Source organism: Pongo abelii, chromosome 5 (genome assembly GCF_028885655.2).
Source record: "Pongo abelii isolate AG06213 chromosome 5, NHGRI_mPonAbe1-v2.0_pri, whole genome shotgun sequence".
In the NCBI taxonomy this organism is placed as follows: Eukaryota; Metazoa; Chordata; class Mammalia; order Primates; family Hominidae; genus Pongo; species Pongo abelii.
The window spans coordinates 89,599,489-89,623,420 of NC_071990.2; the positions used below are offsets into that span (position 1 = coordinate 89,599,489).

General features: G+C 35.7%; 1 protein-coding gene across 6 annotated transcripts in view; it reads right to left on the reverse strand.

Moving 5' to 3' along the window:
• RNGTT (RNA guanylyltransferase and 5'-phosphatase) overlaps positions 1–23,932 on the reverse strand; it is a 408,235-nt gene that overhangs the window by 324,680 nt on the left and 59,623 nt on the right. For all 6 annotated transcript variants that reach the window (XR_008519039.1, XM_054546048.1, XM_054546049.2 and 3 more), the window contains exons 7-8: positions 12,148–12,257; positions 10,832–10,933 (exon numbers count right to left, since the gene is read on the reverse strand). Coding sequence is in view for 5 of the 6 variants with exons in the window: in XM_054546048.1 (XP_054402023.1) it covers positions 10,832–10,933; positions 12,148–12,257 (212 nt within the window). In the remaining variant the exon portion in view is untranslated. The remainder of the gene's footprint in view (positions 1–10,831; positions 10,934–12,147; positions 12,258–23,932) is intronic.

Consider the following 23,932-nt stretch of genomic DNA (forward strand, 5'->3'; position numbering starts at 1 on the left):
TTGTCAAAGTACCAATGGTTTAGCATGAACTTACAATTAATGGGAAGAAATCTTACTTCAAAACTTAAAAAAAGCAAATTTTAAAAAATCTTCATATTAAATATGTTTCCCTACCTTAAGCTCACTTTTTACACTTTCTTACAAAGAAAGAACATTTAAGATATAAAGATTGTCTTTTAAGGAGAATGTATTCAATGATGGGTTGTCAAACTATGGTCCAAAAGCCAAATGTGACCTGCTAATTTGTAAATAAAATTTTATTGAAATATATCCACCAAATGTTATTGAAATACATCATTTGGCTTATGTAAAATCAGTGGGATATGGCTGCTTTTTATTTGAGACAGAGACCACGCAACCCACAAATGATAAAATATTTACTACTAGGTCCTTTACAGAAAAAGTTTAGAACAAAAACTTAAAGCTGGATTACAGGAAAAACTTAAAGCTGAGGATTCTGTCTTAAGCAGTCCTAATCCATGCAGCACCTAACACAGAGCCCTAGAGGTAAATAAGTTTTCAATATAATTTCTGAAAGAATGAATGAATGAATGAAAGGAAGAAGGGAAGGAAGGGAGGGAGGGAGGAAATTCCCAGACCAGGATCCAGGAAAATAAACCTGTCTATAATTTCCTTCAAGAAGTATTATACAAATGTACCTCACCTACTTAAACAGATGTGTTATAAAAAGCTGAATATAAATTATATTTCCATAAATGCCTAAGTGGCTTTTCTTATTCCCTGCAATAATTTTCCTTATAAAGGAAGTCCCAAATTTACCTTTTATATTCAGTTTTTCTTGAAGCAAGGTATGCTTGTATATGCGTGTGTATTATATAAATATGTAAGTCAAAAGATATAAATACAGATATAGATACATATGTAAAAATTGCAACCATAGCACCAGCCCTTTTGTTGGTCTATTACATTATTCCCATAGCCTTACATTTTTCCTGTGTCAAGCATAATCTGAGTTATTATCTTTTACTTTACTATTTGCTTTACAACATTACTTATTAAAAACATTTGGTTTTTACCTACTGATTCAATAACAGTTGAAATTAAATTTATAGTACTCCCAAACTCTCAGCAGAAAGAATTAAAATAAAATGCATGAAAATTAATTCTAAAATTTTTATATAGTTCTAAGTCTTCATCACTTTCAATTGATGTTGAATTATTTTGAAGACTATTTAATTGCATTACAAAATCTGCTAATAAAGTACACAAATAAATCCGATTATAAAATTCTATCTTTTCCCAGAATATCTGTGAAAAAGCAGATTTCACAATTACAAGACAGTTCAATTCCAAATGCAACTGTAGTAACATTATATCACTTCTCTTGGTATTACAATTTACACTCAAGTAGAACTGACTCCCCCCTCCTGGGGAAAGCCATGAAAATAATGAAATAAGAGTACTCAAGACAAAAGAAATATTAAGAAAAAAGTTAAATGTATTTTAGGAAATGTCAGAAGTTCAACGAGTTCCTTTAAAATACACTTTGATTATTTGGCAGCTTTCAACAAAATTGAAGGACAATCTAATCAAGGAGGCATAAAGACATAGTAAAGCGACTATCAAGTGTAACTGCAAGTCTTTCATTGGGAATCATTTTGTTTAACTCTGAAAGTGAGGGGAGGGGGCAGAGGGAGTGTTATATTTCAATACACCTTTGCCAATATTATGGTTAAATAAAATGATTTTATTTTATCAAATGCTTGAAGTCTATTTTCATCAAAATCCCAAAACTGCAGTTTTGGCTGATTTAATCTACACAAAAATGCTTGCTATGTAAAACTCATTTGACCAACTCTCACTAGCAAAACCTCAGCCAAATCGAAAGTCCCACTATCTTATAGGAAAAGTCCAACTTCATCTTTATTCCAAATACACAAGTTAATGAACAATTTTTGCCAATTATCTCACATTTGAATTTCAATGTGAGACAGAGAGGCAGGCAGGCAGGCAGGCAGGCAGACACTGACAGATAAAAAGCCCTGCCATACCTGTCTCTTGGATGAAATAAGGTACTTTCACTAACTCTTAATAATGTTCTCTTTGCGGTCTTGGAATCTCCCTCAGGAGAGACATTTGTTAACAACAGCCAAAGGAAGAAAGAGAGGAAATGTTTAAAGGAAAAATGTCATCACTTTCAACTTACTCCCACTGCCCTACTCTATACTATACAAAAACTGAGAACATCCCAACCCAGTCCAAAATATCTTGTTGCTAAATTCAACAGACACTTTTCACTCCTTAGCTTACTAATTCTCTATAAGATTTAACCTTTCTTTGGAGACATTTTTACTTTCCCTCAGCTTGAATGACAGATATTTCTCCTGGTTTTCTCCCACCTCCCCTACTCTCAGTCACCATTGCTTCCTCTACTCAATAGCCTGTCCACATCCCTGTCTTTACTATCACATACTATTGTCTCCTAAATCTGTACTTTCAATCCATATTCTTCTCCTAAACCCAAGATCCAACTACCTAAATATCCAAAGAATGCTAAGGAAACATGTGACAGAGGTATACCTAACCTAATTTATTCTATCCTGTTTTCTCAGAAAATAAATTTTATTTACACTTATTTAATCAACTGGGAATTTATCTGGCTATGAGATATGTGCTGAAGCTCTAAATTGAATTTGTGCCAAGCTGTTAATCAATTATCCCCACATAATTTATTATTAGTTAAATAATTATCTGCAAGTTGTATGAGATAGGGACAGTGTCCACACTGCTCACTGCTGTTTCCCCAGAACCTAGCACAGTATCTGACACACAGAGGAATCCAAGAAACAGAAACTATAATTTAGTGTATTACTAAAGTCTTAGTGGTGGGGAATGTAACAAGAAATAATTTTCAAAGCTCCGGAAAAAGTTAAATAAAATTTAAAAATTCAAAAATTAAACAAGTTAAAATATAACCAAGTGCTACGGTTTGAAAATTCATGGTGAAACTTAATCTCCAGTGCAACAGTACTGAGAGATGGAACCTTTAGGAGGTGATTAGGCCACGAGGGCTCTGCCCTTATGCATGGGATTAGTGATCTTACAAAAGGGCTGGTGGTAACTAGCCAGGCCCTTTTGCTCTTCCACCATTTGAGCACACAGCATTTGCCCCTTCAGCCATGGGAAGATGCAACAACAAGGCATCATTTTGGAAGCAAAGAGCAATCTTCACTAAACACTGAACCTGCTAGCATCTTGATTCTGAACTTCCTAGCCTCCAGAACTGTGAAAAATAAATTTCTGTTCTTTATAAATTACCCAATCTGAGGTATTCTGCTATAGCAGCACAAATGAACTAAGATACTAAGTATGATTAAATGCCTGGAAACTTTTTCTAAAGAAGCTCTCTAATCTTCCCAAAACATTCTTAAGATTTCAGCTCTAGAAGACTCTGTTTTCCTCCACAGAAAAGCAATATAAGAATAGCTAGTACCACTCAGGTATAGGCTGAGTTGTAGAGAGAAGAACAGGAAGGAGCCCAGACTCTTTATGAAAAAAAAAAAAAAAATCGAAGTGCATTTGGGAAGTAGGTGCACAGCACGCACTATATAAAACAGGTGTAAATCCATGTCTTACTTTGCAAAGTTAAGTTAGAACCCTGTGGATCAGAATTAGAGATACTAGGCCTTCCTTTTGACCTCAACTCCTACCAAAACCATACATTTCTCATCTCAAAAGCCTTCCATTATTATAAAAGATACTGCAAAGAAATAACAAAACACACTGCTGAACAGTAAATTTAAAATAAGCCTTCTGTATATTAACACCCAGTACACAGGCAAGGTGGTCACTATCAGGATGACACACTTCCAAGTGGATCATCATGACTCAGTTCCAACCTTAGAAGATAGCCTTCATTCAAAATGAATTTATGTATTAATTCTTCACAGCAAAGTAATAATAATAACAATGACAATAAAAGAAGTTTTTAAATATGTAGAAATGCTAGATTGCCTATAATTTAAAAAGTCTTCCAGATTAAAAAAATCAAACCATACAAATATTAGAAGAAATATGAGAGAATTCTTCTTTAATCTCAGTATAAGGAAAGGCTTTCTAACTATAAATCAAAATCAAGAGGCAATAAAAATTAATAAACTTGACTTCATAAAAATAATAAAATTTTGTATGGCAAAAAAACATGGACAAAGTCAAAAGACAACAGAAAAGAAACAAGGACAGATAATTCACAAAAAAGATAAGTATAGCCCTTAAACATATGAGAGGATGTTTGACTCCATTCAGAATTAAAACTAGAATGAAATACCATTTCTCACTAACTAGATTGGTGAAAAAATTTGCCAGCACATTCTATTAGCAAGGCTGTGGTGGTACAGGCATTCTCACAAACTGCCTGTGGGAATACAATCTGGCACTACCCTTTTGGAGCAGAAACTCGTGGTATCTAACTAAACTTCATATACACCTAGCCTTCAACTCAGCAATCCTTCTTTCTAGAAATTGACCCTGAGGTTAGACTTTCAACAATATGGGGGGAAAGTCAGCTCAAAGTTATTTATCACAGCATCATTTGTAATTACAAAATACTGGAAACAATCTAAACATCTCTATATAGGAGAGTCATTGAATAAACTAAGTACTCACACAATGGGTACAATGCAGCTGTAAAAAAAGAATGAGGATATCTGTGAAGTGAAATGCAGTGGTTTCTAGAACATATTGTTAAATGGAAAAAGCAAGGTGAAAAGACTATCTAATTCTAAAGTGTATGGTATCTTTCCTAAAAGAAAGGGGAAAAAGAAAAGAGCATCTGCTCATCTGTACAAAAAGAAATGCAAGAAGGGTAAATCAGAAAATGATGAGGCTGATTATTTAAGGAGGTGGGTAGGAATAGAATGAAAAGAGAAAGGGAAAGGGTTAAAAGGGATAGGAGAAAGTAACATTTCTCAGAGCACATACGCTGAATCATAGTAGAGTTTCACACACTCAGAAAAATGAAAAATTAAAATCAACAAAGGATGAGGGCAAACTCAGAATATAAGCAGAAACAAATGAAACTAATTGTATTACAAATGAAAACTATCTACACTAAAGGGGTTGGCAGGAAGAGAGAAAATAATTAAGTAACTTTGGAACACAGTACACTTTATATACCCTAAGGCTAAAGTCAGACCAACTGTTCACAAATATTACACTCTATTCAAATGGATTTCTCACAGTGGCTTGGGACAGCAATTCCAAAACTACTTTATGTGTATTATAATAAATATTATGGATAATGAAAACCAAGTGTCTCCCTATCAGAGAGAGGAGTTACAAATAGAAAATGAGAAAAAATTCAATAAATCCTATGGTAGTGCATTAGAATTGGAAGTATCAGTACGAACTCGTGATTTTGAAAAAAAAATGTATGCATACACATACAGACAGAGACAGATACTGAAATAGATATAGGTGTGTATTTATGTATACACACACACACACACACACACATTTCCTAGCTCTATCTTCTGAGAGGGCCTAGAAGAAATGACATCCTGGTACTAATGAGCCCAACTTGTGTGCAGAAATTGGTTTCTAAATACCACTCCTTAGAGAAACAGTTGATTCCAGGGCTGGGGTAGGAAAAGTACAAGGTAAGTCTGCAACATGTAGGGGTGCCAGGAACAAGAAAGTACTCAAAAAATGAGGGAGAGACGTCAAAAGACAGGAGTCACTTACTTGATGGGGCTCTCAATGGTCAAATGAGACATTTGGAGCAATAAAATAATTACTAAGACTATAACCCACAGAATATAATACGTGTCTATGAGTCCACACTGATAGGAATAAAAAAAGAAAGAAAATAAAGTAATGAGAAAGAAGGGAAAGTTCTTCCTAAGAACTGAATTCCACTATTCTACTTAGCAAACATAACCATGGTAACTGTTTCAGGTAAGAATCATTAATTAATGTTAAAAATAATGGGGAAAAGTATAAGAAATAGGATATTTACATGATCTCAGAGTATCTCCCTTACAGCTTCTTAAGTACAAAGGAAAAATAATAACTTTATCATGGCAGACATGCCTTTATCAATAAATAAAGTACAAAACAAAAATAAAATAATAAACAGAAATAACTTTATCAATCTGGCACACACCAACTAAATCAAGAGATCAAAGTTAACATCATCACTAATAGGACAATTCAACATTATGTGCCTCCTGAAATGACATGCAGAATATTACTACTGTGATGTTCTTGCAAGCATGCCCAACTTGAATCATGAGGAAACATCAAACAAACTCAATCTGAGAGACAAGCTACAAGATAACTGGCCAATGCTATTCAAAAGTGTCAAAGTTATGAAAGAAAGCCTAAAGAATTATTGCAGAGGCCGGGCATGGTGGCTCACACCTGTAATCCTAGCACTTTGGGAGGCCAAGGCGGGCAGATCACGAGGTCAGGAGATCGAGACCATCCTGGCTAACACGGTGAAACCCCGACTCTACTAAAAATACAAAAAAATTAGCCGGGCGAGGTGGTGGGCACCTGTAGTCCCAGCTGCTCGGGAGGCTGGGGCAGGAGAATGGCGTGAACCCGGCAGGCGGAGCCTGCAATGAGCAGAGATCACGCCACCATACTCCAGCCTGGGCGACAGCGAGACTCCGTCTCAAAAAAAAAAATTGCAGAAAAAAGAAGAGACATGGCAACCTAATGAAACACGTGATCCTGGACTGGATCCTGGACCAGAAACAGGACATAATATTGACACTTTGGGTGAAATCTGAATAATGTCAATAATCAATACATCAATGTTAATGTCTTGATTTTGGCCATTGTACTATATAAGATGTTAACATTTGGGGAATCTGGTTAAGGGCACATGGAAATACTTTGTACTATTTTTGGAAGACTTACTAAGTCTGACATAATTCCAGATTAGAAGATTTTTTAAATGTTTAATTATTAGAGATCAAAAACTGCAACCAGAAGTACTCAGAACTATAAAAACTAAAGAAATCTCATTTTTAAAAGTATGAGTTTATTGAAATACACAAAACACAATTAATTCTTCCATCAAACAAACTTTCATTTCATCTGTTTCTGAGACTACAGTGGCTTAGTCTCCATCAATTCACCTATTACAACTAATATAAATTTCTCACTGTTTCATTTTCAATAACTTTCATATTTCAGTTTATATTACCTGGCTTTACACTTCAGAAATATTCCCTATTCTACAAGGTTTTCGAATCCATTAAAGCTTCCTGTCAAAACCACTCCAGGCAGGGTTCAATGGCTCACACCTATAATCCCAGTACTTCAGGAGGCCAACAGGGGAGAATCACTTGAGGCCAGGAGTTTGAGACCATCCTGAGCAACATAGCAAAACACAATTTCTTAAAAAAAAAAAAAAAAAAAAAAAAAGCCACTCTACTTACTGTTATCTCCAGGCCCTCAGGCCTTGGTCAGGCGAATGCAAAATTCTTACACAATACCTTTTACTGTTAACTATATCCAGGTTTCCTATTACACTCAATTTCAGAGATCCTTGGTTTAAATATTGTTACTAGATATAATAAATTGCCATTAAATTATGAAATAAGGATAATAAAAAGAAATACTACACTGTATCCTGACATAGCTTTAATGACAATGGAGTCCAGGACTCATAGCTATTAATCAGCCATTCTGATTGCATAGCCTCTAAGACCATTCTACAGCCTCCTCAGGCTCTTTTCACCTTATTCAATCACAGAAAGTCCCTCTTCCATGCTATTGGACTTAAATTCTAGTGCGCAAAAGATAGATTTTACACTGGTCCAGAAACACCTTGCAAAATTTTTTCTCTCCCCGAAAAAAGTATCCTAAAACAGAGTAGGTATTCAATAAATACTCAGGGGTTTTCCTTTTGTTTTTGGTGGAGCCTGGTTCTCGGAGAAATTAGATATTTCCATTAGCAATCAAAAACATCTTGACCAATTACTTCATAAAAAATTACTTTAGCCAATCATCTAGGGGTCTAACAATACCAAGACACAGAGAAAGGGGTACACAACTACAGAGGAGGAACAAAATCAACAAAAGTTGGATGGCAGAAACGAGACAAATTTTGCAGGCTTTATTATTTTGCCCAAAGCTTACCATGATACTGTGAAGAAAGCAATGCAGAAAGTAAAGAGTATATAAGTCCAGGTGTAGTGGCTCATGCCTGTAATCCTAACACTTTGGGAAGCCAAGGCGGGAGGATCACTACAGCCCAGGAGCTCAAGACCAGCCTGGGCAACATGGCAAGATCAAATCTCTACAGAAAATTTTAAAAATTAGCTGGCCATAGTGGTGCATGTCTGTAATCCCAGCACCTCTGGAGGCTGAGGTGGGAGGATGACTTGAGCCCAGGAGGTCAAGGCTGCAGTGAGCAATCATTGTGCCACTGCACTCTAGCCTAGGCAACAGAGTGAGGACCCTGTCTCAAAAAAATAAAATAATAAAATAAATTTTAACAGAAAAAAAAAGAGTACCTAAAATATGAAACTCGTAAGAGGTTAAATTTATGCCTCAATCCCAAATCCCCAGTTCATTTCGTAGTGTAAAGCCTAGAGATAGACACCTTGACCTCACATTTTCCACTCTTTCTCCACCCAAAGAAGTAGGTAATAAACCCATTTGTTAAGACATTTTTACATATCTATTAAAATATATGTCTCAACAACATCCTTAACATCCTTACTACTAATTTAATAGATTCCGAACATAATCTAACCCAACATATTAAATGAATATAATTTTAATATTCTGAAAATAAGCAGAAAGGCTAATTTTCATTTATCCGTCAAAAACACATATCCACAGGGAAGGGTGCAGAATGGGTAAATGATCCAAATTCTGTATATGGATCTATATCTGTCTTTGTATAACTGCTGCAAGCATACAAGGCACATTTTTTCATTTCTACACTGTTTCAATTTTGCATTATGCATTATTATTAATTTTTAAGGCTAGTTCATTAAGGAAGTTCAAACTAATATGAACAAATAAACATATAAATATCAAATACTTATTTAACTACTTGAATTAGTACACAAAGCATTAATAATAAAAACCATAGGCCAGGCACGGTGGCTCACACCTGTAATCCCAGCACTTTGGGAGACCAAGGCAGGCGGATCACCTGAGGTCGGGAGTTCGAGACCAGCCTGACCAACATGGAGAAACCCTGTCTCTACTAAAAATACAAAATAAGCCGGGTGTGGTGGCGCATGCCATAAACCCAGCTACTTGGGAGGCTGAGGCAGCAGAATCACTTGAACCTGGGAGGCGGAGGTTGTGGTGAGCGGAGATCGCGCCATTGCACTTCAGCCTGGGCAACAAGAGCGAAAACCCGTCTCAAAAAATAATAATAATAATAATAATTATAATAAAAACCATACCTGCCATATAACCCAGAGAAAAAGGTCAATACCATAAGGACAGTAGCGATAATCTCTAGGTGGTAAAATTTCTTTTTTATTTTCTTCTTTTTTAATGTTATTTTCTGAATTTCGTCAAATGAACCTGTCTTACCTATAAAATACCCTAAAAAAGCTAAAAAATGCTAAACTGAGGGGAAAAGTTGTTTCCAACAGAGGCACACAAATAAAATGAATGAAAATATTTTTAAATATTCCCAATAAAAATCAAATATAATAAAATACTTAAACATTCTAGAAAGCATATAATGTTAAAATATCATTATAGTCACCTAATATTGAAAATAAGTTGTATCTGCTCCACTTCTTTTCTCCATATATATCTTTTAAGGTAACTACATGTTAAATGTAGATGGAGATGGCATGATACAAAGAGTATAACTGCCACTCAAGACTTTCCAAAACTCATAAAAATTAAATAGAATCTGTCATCTTCAAAATAACACTTAAAAGCTAATATATATGTACTGCCAGTTATTCCAAAACATTTTATTATTAGTTAATGACTTCTATGTTAATATCTGTTAAAATAATTATTTCAACTTGCTAAATGAATACATACATATAGCAAAACTGTAATAGATGCAAAAAATATGGATTACAAAAGAAAAAAATAAAATGTTGCTGAGGAAGAATAAAATTTCTACTAATATCTTCACCAGCCTGGGCAACATAAGGAGACTTCATCCTTACAAAAAATTTAAAAAATAGCCAGGCAGGGTGGCACATTCCCATAATCCCAGCTACTCAGGAGGCTGAGCTACTATTCAGGAGACTGAGGTGGGAGGATTGCTGGAGCCCAGGAGTTCAAGGCTGCAGTGAGCCTTGATCGTGCTACTGCACTGCAGCCTGGGTGACAGAGCAAGATCCTGTCTCAAATTTAAAAAATCTTAAAACTTAGAAATATAAAATCTGAAATTAAGCTTTGTTGTAATAATGCAACAACCTTACAAGTATATTAAGAGAATAAGGCAAATTATTCAAAGGAATAAAATACAGAATGAATCAGAGAGAGTTCATCATTTTTAGATTACAAACTGGCCATTTATCTATTAACCTTAACATGTCCAATATCATTAAAAAACAAGGTAGTGGGCAGCAGACATACCAAAAACCATATCATTAAGAGAAAAACACTTTCAAACTTAACATCTAGTTATGGATTTATGTTAAACTAGCTAAGCTCTGAAACCAAAAATTTAGCAGAATGAGAGATAACTGTACTATACAGCTTAGAATACTAGCAAAACAAAAAATATATAATTTTTGAAACATTTATTTTGCTGTTCACATCAGAAATTCACACTCTCAAGAGTGTAAACTTTTCTAACAACAAAACAATATTCTTCAAGCATTAGGGTTATTTGTATAATTTTTTTAGAAGTCTAACTTACCGAGTACCATCTGCTTTCCAGCTTACTTTGTATGGCTTCAGGTCTAAAAGTTTAATATTTTGCTTGTCCATGGAAACAGGCTGTGCTCCAGGGAATCCAGACCTTAAAGAAGAACACAGTATTACTATCGTGGCTGGTATCCATACAAAGCAATACATGTCTTAAACCAATCTCAAATGAATCACACATTTATCACAATGTTCTCCCTATGATGAGATTAATGTCAGCTGCAATAACATCCGCTTTCACAAAAATACTAATAAAAGATTATCATTTTCTTGACATTTTAGAATGCAAGTTAACAGAGTTCTAAATTACCACTGCTATAGTATAATCACTGAGCTAATTTTAAAATATTAGTATATATGATCTAAATAGTAAAGCAGGTATGTTTACAAGTCTTGTACTTCAGGAAGAAGTTTAAATCTTGGCTTAATTACCTTACATGATATTCTAGACCCCATATTTCCCCAACGTGAGACTGCCAACTTGACATAACTGCAAGGTTGGCAACTTTCTCCTCAAAAGATACCCAGAAGTGACAAAACAGGAGAAATATGGGTCAAGATTAAGGCTTAACACAACATTAAAACCAAGGGTGTAGGTCAAGATTAAGATTTAACACAACATTAAAACGGATCTTATTTCTTCATTATTTTCATATTTTAGTTAAAACTACTTCTAGATGATTTATCTAGTATTTATGTAACAGTAATAAAAGTTCTTTTCATTAGGAATTTATATTAGGAATTAACAATAATCCTTTTTCCTTACGTTCAACTGTATTACAGTTCTGTGCCACAGATACCAATGATCAGCAGAAATGACCACAGACCAAGACCCGAGAGCAACAGATAAGAGCAATGTATGCTCTCCTGAATCCACTATGAAATGTCTGAAAGATATTTTCAAGTCATGGCATTCACCGCTTATATTTAAAGCTGATTTTCCTAGACTTCTGATTACAGAAAAACTGGGAAATGAGGCAGATCCAAATTTCACCTCTTCCCTCTTAACAAATTGAGAGACTAGCTCAAACATTAATCAGTAGCAGTAGAGTCAAAGACGTGAAACAAATACTAGACAGTGAAAACAGGAATTTTCTATTACTTTAGGAAAATATGTGAGCCATCTAATTTTAACTCAACTGTCTGGTTATTGCATTGATTGTCTTGAATGAAATCTGACACCTTTAAAGTATTCTATTGCAAACATACTAACTTCAAGGAGCCAAGAAGATATGTCAATGCTTGTATTAATTTTAAGTGTTGTAAAATAAGAGTAAATTTTATTTAAAATTTTAAAATATTTATTACCCTTCCCAGCCACAGAATTGATGACACTTCTGCTGTACCTCTCCTAACTTTGGTTGTGTTGTTACTTGAGTTACACCTTTAACAGTAACACCTTCCAAGAAAATAGCACCCTTTAAAAAAAAAAATAAGAAGAAAAATAAGGGAAAGAGAAATATTTTATTAGAGTTCAAATTCATTTACAAAGAAGAGACTGAGAGATAAATTAGTTTGTTTTCACAAATCTTAGCAAGTCAATATATGTAACATAAATGGTCTGCTGTATAAACTCCCCTAGGATTGTACACTAGTTTTCCTAAATCCAGCATATGGTTTTCTTCAATATACGTATGTACTCTACAGGCACTTCTCAAATCATAACAGTAATAATAATTTATCTACCATTTACTGAGATCCAAGCAGAATGTCTGGCATCTTGCAAACATTCTCTCTAATCCTTACAACACTGAAAAAATAGACTGTACTATATTTATTTCACAGATGAGTAAATAAGGTACAAAGATTTTATGTAAATCAAGTGGTAAAAGACAGAATTTGAACAGGCCTACACTATACCAACCACCAATGAAGATAAGGGGAAAGGAGTTGTGTTACTATGAGTGAAGTATGGACGTTAAGGGGATAAACACCAAAACCTCTATCTTTGTCAACCAGAGTAAGAGTGTAGGCAAAGTGGCTAAGCCACAGTCATTGGATATATTAACATATTAATAGAACAAAATATTACTCATCATGGAATTTTTAATCTAAATTTTTTAACTCAGAACTACATATTTTGAAATATCACAGCGAAGTAAAGCAGATGGAGAATATCAAACAAATAAGGAACACTTCTGGAAATTTTAAAACCTAAAAAAAATAGTCTAGATGTATGCTACCGTTCTTTTAAGGTCCATAAAGGGACTGGCATCAGTCTTAAGAAAAATCTATAAAACAATTCTAGCTGTTAATGTAATTAGGCAATAAAAAAGTTAGTCTACAAGCTACAACGTTCAACCTTCTGGCAAAGACTTGGCAACCTGAGCCACTTGAGAAAAGAAAAAAAGAACACTTAATACTTCATCCACATACATTCTTGTCAAATCTAGAAGAATCCTGAGTCCTTCCAGCAGACACTAGTCCTACTTTTTGTCCCTAATTTTGAAGCACTTTTTGTACTTATCTGTCTTCTACTTTGCTTTCCTTAAATAACCATAATTTAGGAATTTCATAAGCCCAAGGATCAAAGAGTACCATCCCTCTACTATTATACCATTACTTCTCTGTACTAGCCAATGGCATTTCTGTTTAAAACCATTTTTATCATTAAGTACAACAGCTAAAGCAAAAAAAAAGAGTATTTTTAAAAGAAAGCTCAACCAGATAGATGAGGTTTGTAACATATTTACTTATTGAGTGCTCAGATAATTTCAATATCCTTATAAAATTGTATCTTATGCTAATTAAAAAAGAACATTTCTTTTTAGAGAGTTCAATATTAAGCATCTTAATTCTGATGGTATTAACAGTATGAGATGTTCTTTTTAAGTTTTACAGAAAGAAAGTCTCTAGCTTCATTTATCAACATAGATTTCCTATCCAAAGTTAAGAAATTTACATTAACTTCTGAAATGGGCAAAATAAAAGCAAAGGCCAAATTAACCTAAGTTACTACTAAAAACACAAACACTATTTATATTTTTAACAAATAATAAAAAGGACTAATACATAGAAAATTCACATTCAACCAAGCACTTTCCCACAATATTACCACAGAAATATTTTAATAACATTTCTATAGGGTTGAATAAGCTGAATATTTTTAATTTAACAGAGCCAATAAATACTGAGCATCAGTACAGATCTAACAACTACTGAGTCTGGTTATAAAAGTTAACCCCAATCATCTAGTAAATGTCTGTCATCCATTTATTGTTCTTCTTCCTTAATCTTTCCTACCATGCATCAACTTCTTTTTTAACTTCCTCTATTTTCTTCCACAACAAGTAAGTAAAAAGAAAGGCAGAAGTCCAATAAAAAAAAGTATGATAAACTTCATACACAAATCATCCTTGGTAACTTTAGGCTAACATAATTTGCTATTTAATGTTACTACAATAGTTCTGACAAAATACCATTTTTATATTATTCAAAATTATATAATAACTCCAAGAAAGATCACTAATTTTTTTATTTATTTCTAGATGCAGTTTCTTTAATGTAAGCCAATTCTGGTTATTTCTACCTAGAACTGAAAGCAACCTGAAAATAGCCATCTTCATTTTCATGTCAGAGATCTAGAAACTGTTTCAAGATTCTAAATGTGCAAAAGGTCTAAGAGGGGAGAAAATAAAATCTTTCAAACAAGATTTGCACATGCTGATACTGCTCATTATTTCATTATATCAGCCCTTCCAAATCTTGAATTTGCATTTTTAACCAGTGTTAGAAAATCCTGTATTTCCCTCCCTGGGAAATATGGGAAGCATGAGCCATGACATATTCCTGAAGCTAAATCTCAGGGCATCACCTCTCACAAACAAGAGATCAAGATGCTTTTCATATTTATTTTATTTAAAAAATCCACAATGGATAAAAGAGAACAATCATCCAGGATGTAGGTGCCAGACACAGGGCAGAAGGTAGCTAGAAAAGTATGCCTTAGGGAAGTTAAGGGCCTAGCCTCATCCCTACCTTGTTTTAATAGCTGTACCTAACATAAAAGCTTAGTTTTCCATTGTTGTAGCTTCCTCTGCCCCATTTACAAACATGGCACAGCCGGCATGCCTTGCAAGGCCTGAGTTGAAGGACCGCATGTGCACACAGACCAGTACAGCAGTACTAGGCTAACTAGAAGGATATCATCCCCATATGTGATCTCATTCCAAGTCTATAGCTGACTACCTTCATTGTTATGTATGAGATGGTTTCACTCCTTGAAAATATGGCCACTTCAGCATAAAATAGTTAAATCTTTATAATGGAAAGATCACTAATTCTAAACAGTGGCCAGATGTGGTGACTCATGCCAGTAATCCCAGCACTTTGGGAGGCTGAGTCAGGAGGACTGCTTGAGCCCCAGAGTTCAAGACCAGCTTGGGCAACACAGTGAGACCCATCTCTAGTTATAAAAATAAAAAATAAATAATTAATTTTAAAAATAAATTTTAAATAGCAATGTCTTAGGTCTGGAATTATTGTGAACATACTATAATTGAGTATTAAAGTCACTGACATTTATTTTCGCTTTTCAACAAATTATTTCTGTTTGTGAAAATAAAGAAAAATCAAAAGTTGAAAAAGTATGTTTATAGAAATATATTTCATAAACAGAGTCAGTTAGCCTTAAAATTAAAATCTGCATGGCTATCAAAACAGAAATGAGTGATCCTTTAGACAGAAATTTAGTAAATATTACAGAAGATGGATGCAATTTATGTGAGAGAGAGAGCTCTGTGTGTGTGTGTGTGTGTGTGTAAAGAGAAAATGTATACAAGAATATATGTACAACAAGCATATTTTCATAATGAGGAAAAACATTCATCGTTGTATTCAAAGAAATGATCTCAGACATCAGTTCAAGGAGCAAGCAACATACATGTAAGTCATACTCTTCCAACGTAGTAACGCATGTACTCAAAAGATGAATAAAGAAGGTGTCTTAGGAATGTTAAGGGGCCAAGCACAGGATCGGGCATGTGCCACAGTTATAAACCCAAAGAGAACTAGCAGAATTAACTACAAGGAGTCCATTACTTGAATACATAGTTATGTCAATATAAGAATCAGAAAAGACTGTACTTAACAAAAATAAAGTCTCAAACCAAAAATACCTTCATTATGTCAAGAGATGTGATCTACAAAATAATTAGTCACACTCTTAGATTGCCTCTGTTAACTATCTTCAACCTCAGATGGAAATAAAAGAAAAATGAAAGCTTTTCCAACCATAAATATAATAAGTAATTATATCTGTGCTTCTCATCCCTGTCAACCACAGGTCAACTACTGTTGACACCATCCACAATTCAACTCTTCAGTCCCCTTTCTTCTCTGATGGTTTTGTACTCACTGCTTTAAAGCCCCTTTTCCTTGGTTCATCTTATCAATAATCACCTTCCCAAAGAGTTCCAATGTAAACCCTGGAATTCCTTTTTCATAAATAACCTTCCCCATCACCTCAACTATTTTCTTGAACACCCCGTACCATGTCTCAACTAAAAGCTAGCTCTCCCCAGACAGACCATGTCATCTTAAAGCTACTTATTCTCCCATGACCCAAGATCCATGGCAGTAATTTAAACTACTATTCTATACCTCCTCACTGCTTTCCTAATCTCTTTCAAAAGCCCCTCTTGTGTTTACACTAATTCCTTTCAGCTATACCACTCAGCTGTAGTAAAGCAGAAATCCACTGTGGGTACTGGCATAACAACTCTCTTTAAGGGCTGCCCTCCCGACCCACAAAGATGGGGCCTAATAGCCATTTTACATGACATTACAAGATAACATCCTACTCCAGCCAAAGTTGATGGGAGCACGAATAACCCCTAACTCAATCTGAAGCCATCAGATTCTCTCTCCTGGTAATTTGGAATGGGGATTCCGAGACAAGCAGTTAGTCCCTGCATGTGGCTAAAATTATAACAGGTTACCTTAGAAGCTTTGAGACAGTTAATAATCTCCCAGGAAAGTCAGGAATCAGGAAGAGCCAATCTTGAGAGAAAGAGACAATGAGAACACTGATACAAACAAAAGGACAAAAGCAGAGATGCAATATTAACAAGAAAGAGCAGAAACTAGGTTCTAAGTAACTTTCCAGGTCCAGGTTCCAATATTGTCCTAAAATCTGGCACATTCCAGTGCCTGAGTTCCACCAATTTACTCATGAATAAGTACCCTTAATATTTAAGCCAGTTTAAGTTATTTTCTGCTATTTACAGCCAGAGAGTCTAAACTAGTAAAACCCTCTATCCTTTGTGTATTGAAAGATATTGCCCTACATTCATCAAAAAAAGTTGGTCTTTCTGACTATTCTAACCTCTATCATTATATTGGTAACATCAACATCCACTGAAATAACTCGACCTATTGTACAACCTTTACAATAGGTCATCACATTTTCAATGACCCTCATCTTTGTCCAACTGGAACATCCTGCTCCATGGCCACACCACAATCATTTCAAACCACTCTACCTTTTGATTCAATTCAACTCACATTGATTGAGTGCCGACAGCATTCTAAAACCAACATGTCACTATAAACTCTTTTACTGTCACTATGCTCACTTTTCAATTTCACCAAGACTAACAGTCCCTTCATTTCTCCTTTACACATTCTAACAGCACCCTCATCCTGACCTTATTTCCTATTCAGCCTAGAACCTATGGCTGATTACTTCAATTATTTTTCCTCTGATAGCCTCAGTGCCCCTTACCCTCTTGTTCTTCATCACACCCAAACTGAATTTCTCCAACCTCGAGTCAACCTACTGTTAGTCTTTTCCACTCCCACACATAGGCAGCTGAAACTTACTGAGGAAAAAATCACAATCTCAATTACATCTCCAGTACTAAGAAAGATATTTCCCTCCTATTGCTGAAGACCTATTACTCCAAAAACTGCATTTGACCTCCATTCCCTTGCACCTCCTCAGAAGTTTCTCTATCATTATTCCCCAAATCTTTACTTTCAACTTCATTGACTTCACTAGCTCCTTATCCACACTAATAAATATGCTTGAATTTATCCCATACTAAAAAGCCTTTTCTGACTATGTCTGCATCAATTACCCTTCTGCTCCTTTTTTTTTTATCATAACCAAGCCACTTGAATGAATAGTTTATGGTAGTGTGCAGAAAAGGGTTAACCTAACACTAGTGCTTGCAAAGTTGTCTCCTGAATGGCACCTGAGAACTTGACTTTTGGAGTGTTCTCAGTCAACTGATAAGGATGGCTCACCAAACCTAGATTACTTGTGCCAAAAATACAGTTTATGCTGAATAAACTTTTTCTTTCTGGGATCTTGGAATTTTGCTACATGCTGAGCAGAGAGTGCCTACATGACCGGCCATCAATAAAAATCTTGAGCAGTGAGAGTGTAATGAGCTTCCACGGAGAGAAACATCACAAATACATTGCTGCAGGAAGAGTGAGCTCAGGATGACCCCTCATGAGAAAAAGAGAGCATAAGAAAGCCTACACATTAACTCCCCCCAGACTCTACTTGTCTTTGTCTCTTATGATCAAGCTGTATATCCTTAGTACATTGCTGTATAAATCTGAGTTATGAGTACAACCATATGCTGAGTCCTGAGTTATTCTAATAAATCTCCAAAAGTGAGGGTGGTACAGGGAATCCCTAACACAACTCTGTCTCCACTTTCTCGCCTTCCATTAGCTTCTTAAAATTACCAGTCTGACCCAGCCCTACTGCACCACAGAAAATAATCCTCAGATAAATATTTTCTGTCCTCATTGAATTTTGTCCTCTCCGTGAAATCATACTGTTAAATTGCTCCCTTTATGTTAATTCTAAACTATTTCTCATATTTTACATTTCTTTTGTCTTTTCATTCTGCATGCTGGAAGGATTTCTTAGCTAGATCCTCTAGCCTGATAATTTCATTCTGCTACTCATCCCACATACTAAGTGGTTTTTTAATCTTATCATTTCCAAGATCTCTAATTTGTTCCTCTTCTTAATAGCCCGCTATTATTTTATGGATTGATAGCCTCTCTTGTCTTCTAAAGAAAGGTTCTATTTGCTTTCTCAAATAGAAAAATTTTAAATTTTTCCTTTCTTAGTATATCTAGTATTACTTTTATATAGGACTTAATTTTTACAATATATAATTTTTAGTATATATACTAAGTGTGTGTGTGTGTGTGTGTGTGTGTGTATATATATATATAATATATATGTATCTCCCCAGTATATATTCTTCTACACTAAGTTATTCTTCTATACTAAGTTTTCTGTGCATATGCACAGAAATAACCAAAAAGTGGAGAGCAACTGGCTTGGGAATGAAGAAATATTTTGCCTTTTAACTCTATATACTCCTAGATGTTTGCATTTATATTTTACAAAAAAAAAAAAAAACTAAGCTTTAAGTCATCTGGGTATGTTTTAAAGCTAAATAAATAAGTAAATAGGGAAAAATTATTCTAAAAAGACAACAATACCAGTGGTAGTATGAAAGTTGAAGGATTATAAGTTGTTTCTTTCATTTTCAAACTTTCTTTAATAAACTAAAGATTAATGTTCTTTAATCTTTAATATATTACTTATATGAGTAAAATATTTAATAATTTTAGGATTTACTAATTATGGTTTGAAAAAAGAAAAAACTACCAAAATGCATAAGGTTTTAGAATTTTTTTTTTCCTAATTCGGCCTTTGGAGGTATAAGCACAAATATTCTCAAAAGTCACCAACTCATAATAGAAATAAAGCCTAATTGCTTTCTCCAAAAAGAGAGAAAGAAGGTTTCGGCTTTTTTTTTTTGAGACAGCCTATCACTCTGTCACCTAGGTTGAAGTGCAGGTGAATGCAGTGACATGATCACAGCTCACTGACTGCAGCCTCAACCTCCCAGGCTCAATCAATCTGCCCACCTCAGCCTCATAAGTAGCTGCGATTACAAGCGCACACCACCATACCTGGCTAATTTTTTAATTTTTTGTAGATATGAGGTCTCACTACGTTGCCCAGGCTAGTCTCAAACTCCTGAGCTCAAGCAATCCTTCCACCTCGGCCTCCCAAAGTGCTGAGATTACAGGTGTGAGCAACTGCACCCGGCCTAATTAGACTAATCTTGTAGCCACAAAAAAAAAAGCTGGACAATGTTAAAGAATTCATTTGAAGACCTCAGAGAATTAGAAAGGCAATAAGGACTTGAAAGGCCAAAAACTTTGGCCTTCTGGGAAGGGAGCCCAGAGAGGTGAGCTAGACATCTTCTACAGCTTTTCCTTTCTAGTACTCTCCTCTAGAGGCACTGTTTCAAAAATGGTAGCTAAGACACTAAGAAGCTGAACAGAAATTTCAGCAATATCACAGGAATGGGAAATAAAAGCTGGAGTTACAGGTCTTCAAGTGGGAGGAGTCCAATTTAATTCCCCACACTTTCAATGAAGATCCTCACAGGCTATAGGAATAAGAGCAGAGCAAAAATAGACCAGTGCCCCAAAACTGAAGTCTAGTTTCTAACAGCTCAATCCTTAATTAAGATATTCTGCTCCTAATTCTCTATAGAAGCAAAAGTAAATCCTCTCTAAAGAAAGATAACATGACCAGAGCCTCAAATTATTTCCATAATTTTTCATAAACAATGTCTAGTATTCAATCAAAAATACTCAAATATGCAAAAAAAAAACTATAATTGACATCAAAAGGACACGAGAAGAAAAACTTAAAAAAAGATCCACAGGAGACCCACATATTAGTTTTATTTTTTATCTGACTTTTTAAAAACTGGTTTTAATATTTTCAAAAACTGAAATCACAAGATGAAGAATTCCAGCAGAGAACTGAAAATCATTTTTTAAAAAATCAAATGGAAATTCCAGGAGTGAAAGTAAAGTAACTAAAATTAAGTAGTCAATGGTTGAGTTTAACAGCAGCTTAGACAAAGCTTAATGAGGACATTAGTAAAAGCCAAGATAGGTCAGAAGAAAATATCCAAAGTAGGCTGACGCCTGTAATCCCAGCACTTTGGGAGGTTGAGGCGGGTGGGTCACCTGAGGTCAGGAGATCCACACAAGCCTGGCCAACACGGTGAAACCCCATCTCTACTAAAAATACAAAAATTGGCCAGGCGTAGTGGCATGTGCCAGTAGTCCCAGCTACTCAGGAGGCTGAGGCAGGAGAATCGCCTGAACCCAGGAGGCAGAGGTTGCAATGAGCTGAGATTGCACCACTGCACTCCAGCTTGGGCCACAGAGATAGACTCTGTCTCAAAATAAATAAATAAAAAGAAAAAAAAAAACAAGAAAATATCCAAACTAAAAAATAAACAAAAAGATAAAGAATATAAAAAAGAACACAGGAAACAGTTTTAAAAAAAAAAAAAAATTTTTTAGGCCAGGCACGATGGCTCACACCTATAATCCTAGCTCTCTGGGAGGCAGAGGCGGGTGGATCACCTGAGGTCAGGAGTTTGAGACCAGCTTGGCCAACATGGTGAAACCCTGTCTCTACTAAAAATACAAAAATTAGCTGGGTGTGGTGGTGCACACCTGTAATCCTAGCTACTTGGGAGGCTGAGGCAGGAGACTCGCTTGAACCCGGGAGGCCGAGCTTGCAGTGAGCCAAGATCGCAACACTGCACTCTAGCCTGGGTGACAGAGCTAGACTGTCTCCAGAAAAGAAAAAAGAAAAAAAAAAAATTTAAAGGCCTACTGGTATTAGGTTGAGCTCCAGAAGAAAGAACAAATGGATCTGAAACAATACTTAAAAAGATAACAGCCAAAAATTGTCTAAAATAAATTAGGAAAACAACTCCAACCATATATTTAAGAATCCCTACATACACCATGCAAGATAAATACAAAGAAAACCACAAGTAGAAATATCATGGTAAAATTGCTGAAAATCAAAAACAATAAGAAATTACCTTCAAACAAGCAACAAGGTAGCTAACTTCTCAACAGAAATAAATTCTGGAATGAAATACTCAAAGTGCTAGAAAAAAAATAACTGTCAAGCACCCTGATTTTTTTTTTTTTTTTTTTTTTTGAGATGGAGTCTCACTCTGTCGCCCAGGCTGTAGTGCAGTGGCGTGATCTCAGCTCACTGCAACCTCCGCCTCCCGGGTTCAAGCAATTCTCCTGCCTCAGCCTCCCAAGTAGCTGGGATTACAGGCACCTGCCACTACGCCCAGCTAATTTTTTTGTATTTTTAGTAGAGACGGGGTTTCACCACATTGTCCAGGCTGCTCTCGAACTCCTGACACCATGATTCGCCCGCCTCAGTGCTGGGATTTCAGGCGTGGGCCACTGCGCCCGGCTAACCACCCTGATTTTTATACTCAGAAGAAACATTCTTCAAAATGATGTCAAAAAAGACAATTTCACACAAATACTAAAAGAATGTGCAACAGCATACCCACATAGAAGGAAATACTACAGGAAGCTCTCCAGTTAGAAGGAAAACTATCCAAAATGGAACCACAAAAATACATGAAAGAAAGAGCAGTAGAAAGGGTAAATATGTGGGTATATCTAACCAATAATAACTGTATAAAAATGCCATGGCCGGGCATGGTGGCACACACCTGTAGTCACAGCTACTCAGGAGGCTGCGATGAGAGGACAGCTTGAGCCCAGAAATTCAAAGTACAGTGAGCTACAATCACACCACTGCACTCCAGCCTGGATGACCGAGTGAGATCCTATCTCTTTAAAAAAAATAAAAATAAAAATAAAAATAAAAGGTCTCATCATGGGGTTTAAGATATACATAGAATTAAAATACACAATACCAAAACAGATAGGAAGAAGTAAATGGAATAAAAGATTGTAAAATTCTTGGCCAAGCGCAGTGGCTCAGCTCACACCTATAATCCTACTACTTTGGGAGGCTAAGGCAGGAAGATTACTTTAGGCCAGGAGTTGAAGACTATCCCTGCCAAAATAGCAAGGCGTTGTCTCTACAAAAAAAATAATAAAATTAGCAGGGTATGGTGGCACAGACCTGTAATCACAGATACTTGGGAGGCTTAGGTGGGAGGATCCCTTGACCCCAGGGATCTAAAGCTGCAATGAGCTATGAACAAGCCAGTGTACTCCAGCCTGACTGACAGAGTGACACCCTGTCTCAAAAAATAAACAAATAAGATTTTGGCATTGTCTAAAAAGTGACAAAAGTACTAATATATACCAGCCTTTAAAAAGTCAAAGATGTATAGTGAAATCTTTTTTTTTTTTGAGACATTGTCTCGCTCTGTTGCCCACGCTGGAGTGCAGTGGCGCAATCTCGGCTCACTGCAACCTCTGCCTCTGGGGTTCACGCCATTCTCCTGCCTCGGCCTCCAGAGTAGCTGGGACTACAGGCACCCGCCACCACGCCCGGCTAATTTTTTGTATTTTTAGTAGAGACGGGGTTTCACGTGTTAGCCAGGATGGTCTTGATCTCCTGACCTCACGATCCACCCACCTCGGCCTCCCAAAGTGCTGGGATTACAGGCGTGAGCCACCACACCTGGCCATGAAATCTTGAGTAACTAATAAAAGAACAGTAAAGGAATGTATGGTCAACAAGCAATGGGTTGGGGTGATAGAAAAATAAAAGCAACCATAAAGAAGGCAAGAAAGGAACATACCACTAGTGGCACAAAAAAAGAGTAAGACAATTTGAACCTAATCTTTACATGAAATGTACATGGACTAAATAATAAGGCAAAAACTGTTGTCTGAATAAATGAAACCCAGCAACATGGTGCTTGTAAGAGACACACTGTAGTAGTCCCAGCAACTCAGGAGGGTGAGGTAGAAGGATCACTGAGCCCAGGGAGGTCAAGGCTGGGCTGCCACTAGTGAGCCATAATCATGCCACCACACTCCTGCCTGGGCAACAGAGTTGAGACCCTGTCTCCAAAAACAAACAAACAAAACCTATATTTTATGCTATGCTGCTTGTTGAAGTTTCCTTAGAATGTGATTGTTATTTTTCTAGATAGTGTGACTCAGTAATTTCAGATATCTAAATCCAGGAAATAATAAATCAGACTAAAATAATAAATTACTTTTGAAATAATTTCTATGTTTTGAAGCAATTTACACTTTTCAGTGTCCTTATAGTCTT